The sequence below is a fragment of the Ovis aries genome, chromosome 15 (genome assembly GCF_016772045.2).
Source record: "Ovis aries strain OAR_USU_Benz2616 breed Rambouillet chromosome 15, ARS-UI_Ramb_v3.0, whole genome shotgun sequence".
Taxonomy (NCBI): Eukaryota; Metazoa; Chordata; class Mammalia; order Artiodactyla; family Bovidae; genus Ovis; species Ovis aries.
Window position 1 is genome coordinate 45,776,457 of NC_056068.1, and position 5,303 is coordinate 45,781,759.

Genomic DNA, 5,303 nt, shown 5'->3' on the forward strand with positions numbered 1-5,303 from the left:
TGTGAGCACCTTGTGTATAATTCTCTGATTGATTGATGGTGATATAACAAATTGGTGTCATAGTGGTTAATATGCTCAATCCTCAGACTCCAATCAGTTTGGGGACCATGTTCTCATAGTTCATGAGGTTAACTTCTTACATCTGCTGGAGGTTTTATAGTATTTGCAAAACAACTTGGGAAGTTGTATCAGACACCATTATCGATGTACTTCAGGAAGGAACTAAAGATCCTGTGACTTTGCCATATAGCTGATCCACTGTTTAAATTGTTACCCGTTCTCCTGCCCCAGCTGATATTTTTTTGTCACTACAAATTCACAGTCTTTAAATCAGGCCTTGAGCCAGCCTTTTGTGACTCAGGGGAGACCTGGGAGATTAAAGCTTTTCTACAAAGAAGCAGATGGAGCACATGAGAGGGTGGGCAGTTTGGTTTTGGGAAAGCCCTACAGGGTCCAACTTAGTTACTGAAAAATGGAGAAAGATTAAATAAGTGACCAAAGTTTGCATAATTAGAAAGTAACAACAATGGAGTTTGGGTCTGCTTTCCATGTAAATACACACCTTTAAGGAGACTAGTATTGATAGCCATTCCTAAACTTGACAAATCAGCCCCAATTTTTATATCCCTGTTATCTGCAAGGATAATGCCACCTAAATATTTACTTAGAGATTCATGTTTTCTAAAGGGAGTAGACTGGAAGTAGGATCAGACAGCAGAAGCAGGAAAATCTCAGGGTTCACAGGAGAAGAGGATGCTCTTCCTTTCTACCTCTACCTAGGGCTAGCAAAGCCCTACTGGTTGTAGCTGGGCACTGCCCTGAGAGAGAGAGGGAGAAGTCCACTGAAGGCAGGATCCAATGCCTCTGTGTCTTTCCTTGTGTAATATAGTTATTTATAATTAGGAATGTATAGTTAATCTTTGTCCCAATTCATAAAACAGGGTTCTTGAAATGCTTATAAATTCCTAAGTAGTAAGAATGGTAGAAGCACTTTGGTTCTAATGAGGCAAGTCTGGGTAGGCCCCTGGATGGGAAATGGTCACCAGAAAGACAAAACTATGATTAGAAGTTTCATATTTCCAGGCCTCTACTTCCCATTCTCCAGAGAGGGCTGAAAATTAACTTAATAATAGATAAATCCCATGTGAGAAAGCCTACATAAAATCTGAAGAGCATGGGGTTTGGAGAGCTTTCAGTTTGGTGAACACATCCACATATACCAAGAGAGGGATGGACCCCTACTCCACAGGGACAGAAGCCACCCAGACTTCAACCTATGTGTCTCTTCACCTGTCTATTCATCTGTATCCTTTATTACATTCTTTACTCAACTAGTAAACATACGTCTTCCCTGAGTTTTAGAAGTTTCTCTAGCAAGTACATCAAACCTGAAGAGGCAGCTTTCGGGAACTTCTGATTTATAGCCAAGTCATACGAAAGTTGAGGGTAATCTGGGGATCTACTGCCTGAAATTGACATGCGAAGCCAGTGGCAGTCTCCTGGGACTGAGCCCTTAAACTGTGGGACCTGACAGTATATTCAGACAGATACATAATGTCAGAATCAAGTTAAATTTTAGGATACCCAGATAGTACTGCACAATTGCTTGTTGAGGGGAAAGCCCCACACACATCTGACATTGAACCAAAAGCACACTGTTTTATTTTTTTCTAAAACACCTATGTTGTCTCTTTATTTCCTTCTCTTCTTCCTCTCTTTTTATAGGATACAGTGCAGGTGACCCAACATGTGCCACGTGGATGTGTAGATTATTTCAACCTGAAGGTAAGGAAATTCTAAACTCAGAAAGAAACTTTAGGAGGTACTTCCGGGAGAGAATGGGCGGGCAGAGAATTCTGTGCGTTTGGCGGGTTTCGCTGTCTTGCTAAGTATTTGATCATCCCACAGGAGAGGGAACCAGGGACAAGAAGACGTAGTGACGTCGCCACTGAAGAAAAAGGACAGTTCGGAGTCCCCGATGGCCATGGCTGTGGAATTTAAAACTTATGTAGATCAGGCATGCAGAGCTGCTGAGGAATTTGTCAATATTTACTATGAGACAATGGACAAAAGAAGACGGGCACTAACCAGGCTGTATCTGGACAAGGCCACTTTAATATGGAATGGAAATGTTGTTACAGGGCTGGAAGCCCTAGCCAATTTTTTTGACATGTTGCCTTCTAGTGAATTCCAGGTCAATATGTTAGATTGCCAGCCAGTTCATGAGCAAGCTACTCAGGCCCAGACCACAGTTCTTGTTGTGACCAGTGGAACTGTGAAGTTTGATGGCAACAAGCAACACTACTTCAACCAGAACTTCCTGCTGACCGCTCAGACTACTGCTAACAATACCGTGTGGAAGATTGCAAGTGACTGCTTCCGTTTTCAAGATTGGGCTGCTATTTAAAGGGGGCAGAAGTCCATTCTTTTTTGGTCCATTAGTTCCAGCAACAGAAATTTATGTGAGTTATTAATTCATTTCATTGTGGAAGCATTAAAAACGAGTATGTGCTGAAACTAAATTTCTTTAATATTTTTTTATTCCTAGCAGCACCTTTTCTAGCAGCTGCCAATTTGAATCATTGCCCTTAAGAGCTTTAATGCTAGTTTTCTACATGCCTTATACATGTTTCACTAATGACTTTCTTACAGTAACATTATATCCATGATCGCTGTATTAGCATATTCACTGTGAGCCCAGCATATCGCAAAAATAAAATCTTTTTATAGTACTATCTATGGGATATCAGCACAGTAACTTTCTGGGAGGAAGTGGAGTGTTTATTGTTGTTGTTATTAGATTAATTTAGGTTAATTTTGTAGTATAAAATGTACCTTTTTCGTTTAACACTGGTAATGCGGTTTATATATAAGGCTTTTTTAAAGCAGTTCAATGAACGCATTACTAGTTTTGGTTTACATAACTACTCTGACATACTGGAGTCACATGTAGAGATGTTCAATAGTCTTTTTATATTAAGTAATTTTTTTCATGTTGGCATGTTTTCTTATGAAGTGAGTTAATCTACTCGAGAGATATAAAGTGTTCTCAGTTGATACCCGAGTGTTGGATACACTCAGTGACTTAAAAGCAAGACTTCTTTAAAAGCTTTTTCTTGGCAGCTCCGGGTCTGTAACTTTAGATAGTAAATGGTGGTAGGACTAATAGCTTTAGTGGGAGAATGAGGAGTGAAAAATGTATGGATCCGAGGTTGGCCACAAGTAAGGAAGGATGGCCAAGTGGTACGCTTTGGGTATTTGTTTTCTACCTCCTAAAAATGTAGCCTAATTTTAGAATTTAAGTCATTAAGGTAATAAGTATCTTTACCAAAAGGTCATGAGTGTCACTTTTGTTCTAAGAATTATTTTTAAATGTTTTTCTAGTTCACCTCATACTTATTATTACCAGTATATGTTTCAATTTAAGAACTTGTTGGGGAAAAATGTCAGCAATAAGCCTGACCTTGCAGCAGGGTCTGACAGAAAAGTTGGAAACAAAGCCATGGCTCTCTCTTTGGGACCCTTAACTTCTAAGTCTTCCACGTGAACTTCAGATCAAAAGTCTGCTACATACTATCCACCCCCAAAGTGAGTGATTTGTTCCCTGTGTTTACACTGTCAACTGCATGATCTTTTTACTACTTAAAGCTAAAATTATTTAATCTCATAATGGTGTTCTTCCATATGGCATTGAGCAAATAGATATGTTATAAAACATGTTCCTGTTATATAGCTCACATTTTCTTTTTGGAAAAGATAGAGAACAGCAGATCTTCATAGCCTATAAACTTCAGAAAAACCAGTTGATTCATTCTGTGTCTCAGCATCTAAAGAGAAAGAAATCTTTGTTTTTTGGTTAAAATTTGAACATTTTTCCATTGTTGAATTCATCATTCTCATGTTGTTACACTAGATGTGCCAACTTTGTTTCCACATTCCAACTCAGTGTTTCTTGTTACTTAATTTGAAGATCAACGATTCATTTACTCTTGTCACAAACTACATGTCACATTTCTGATATAAAATAGAACTAAGTAGGAGAAAGGGATGGAACAGAAATATAGACCACACCTTCTTGTAGTACTGACTAAAGCTTACACATATTCTACTCAAACTGAGTTTATTCTAATTTTGGATTGACTTTTTAAAACCACAGCTTTAGTAGCAACAATCAGATTGCCCAAATATTGCCTTTTCCCTAAAGGAGAACGGTCTCAAGTAAAAGTGGCATATAACTAGCAATAACTGAATTGACTGGTTGTATGTATTCTGTTCATTACTTGAGTGCTTTAAGACTTGTGTATAAATTGCTGTTTCCAAACTCTGTATAACTTTAATGGCTGGAACTACTCTTATATGGACTAGACTGTATTTTTGACATGTGCATATTTTTGTAACTTAAAAAAATAAATAAAAATTGCCTTTAACAAAAAAAAAAAAAAAAAAAAGAAAGAAAGAAACTTTAAAATTCTACCTAACTGCCTAAGAGAACAGAATATAGAGCCTGTTCCAGGAGGGAGATACCACTAAAGATAACTATACAACACTATATATAACTATAGTATACTATGAACTAGGTGCGCTAAAAGAGGGAGGAACTTAGCAAGGCCAGTTTGATCAAAGTCCTCTCTGTGTCCTATTCTGTCCAGATTGACCAGCAAACATTTGTTTAACAAACATTAAATCTCTGTTTTCCTGTGAATTACTTTACTTCCCTTTGAAGTACCAGACTCCTACCTCTTTCTCCTTAGTCCAGTATGATTTATAAATGTACATCACCTTGCCTTACTATCTTTCAAATTTCTTATGCCTATGTTAATTCTCAAGACATATATATTAAACTTGATTTTCTACTGTGGATGTCTTATGTCATTTTAATTATTTGACTAGCCAAAAGAAATAAAAGGGGAAAAAGAAAATACCACCACCCCTTTTTTGTTGACAAGTATCACCCACCTGATTTCAAAAGAAGCCAACAGAGTCCTTTAATGGACATTTTCTCTTAGTCAAAGAAGATCCTATTAGAAGGAAAGAATCAGGGGGAAATGTCAGACAAGAGAGACCCAGTGATCTCATTTGCCCTTTTCTCTGTAATCAGTGGGTTAGAGATGCATTGGTTCATGCCAGGATTTTTAGCTGAAGCTAAAAGAAGGGCTGAAATTAGGGTGAAGCAAGTGAGGCACCCAGACTACAAAATTTAAATCTCTCTCACTCTCAAGTTCCTAAACTCTTTTCTTGTCTCACCCTAGTTGCAGCCCTGCATGCTCTTCTCTCTCTAGTATCACTGTGGAGGACTGGATGAT

General features: G+C 38.0%; 1 protein-coding gene across 1 annotated transcript; it reads left to right on the top strand.

Moving 5' to 3' along the window:
• The first annotated feature begins 1,818 nt into the window (after window positions 1-1,818).
• LOC101109079 (NTF2-related export protein 2) lies at window positions 1,819-4,460 on the top strand. Its single transcript, XM_042233112.2, has one exon. The coding sequence runs from the start codon at window positions 1,979-1,981 to the stop codon at window positions 2,405-2,407; it is 429 nt and encodes a 142-aa protein (XP_042089046.1). The 5' UTR covers window positions 1,819-1,978; the 3' UTR covers window positions 2,408-4,460.
• The last annotated feature ends 843 nt before the right edge of the window (window positions 4,461-5,303 follow it).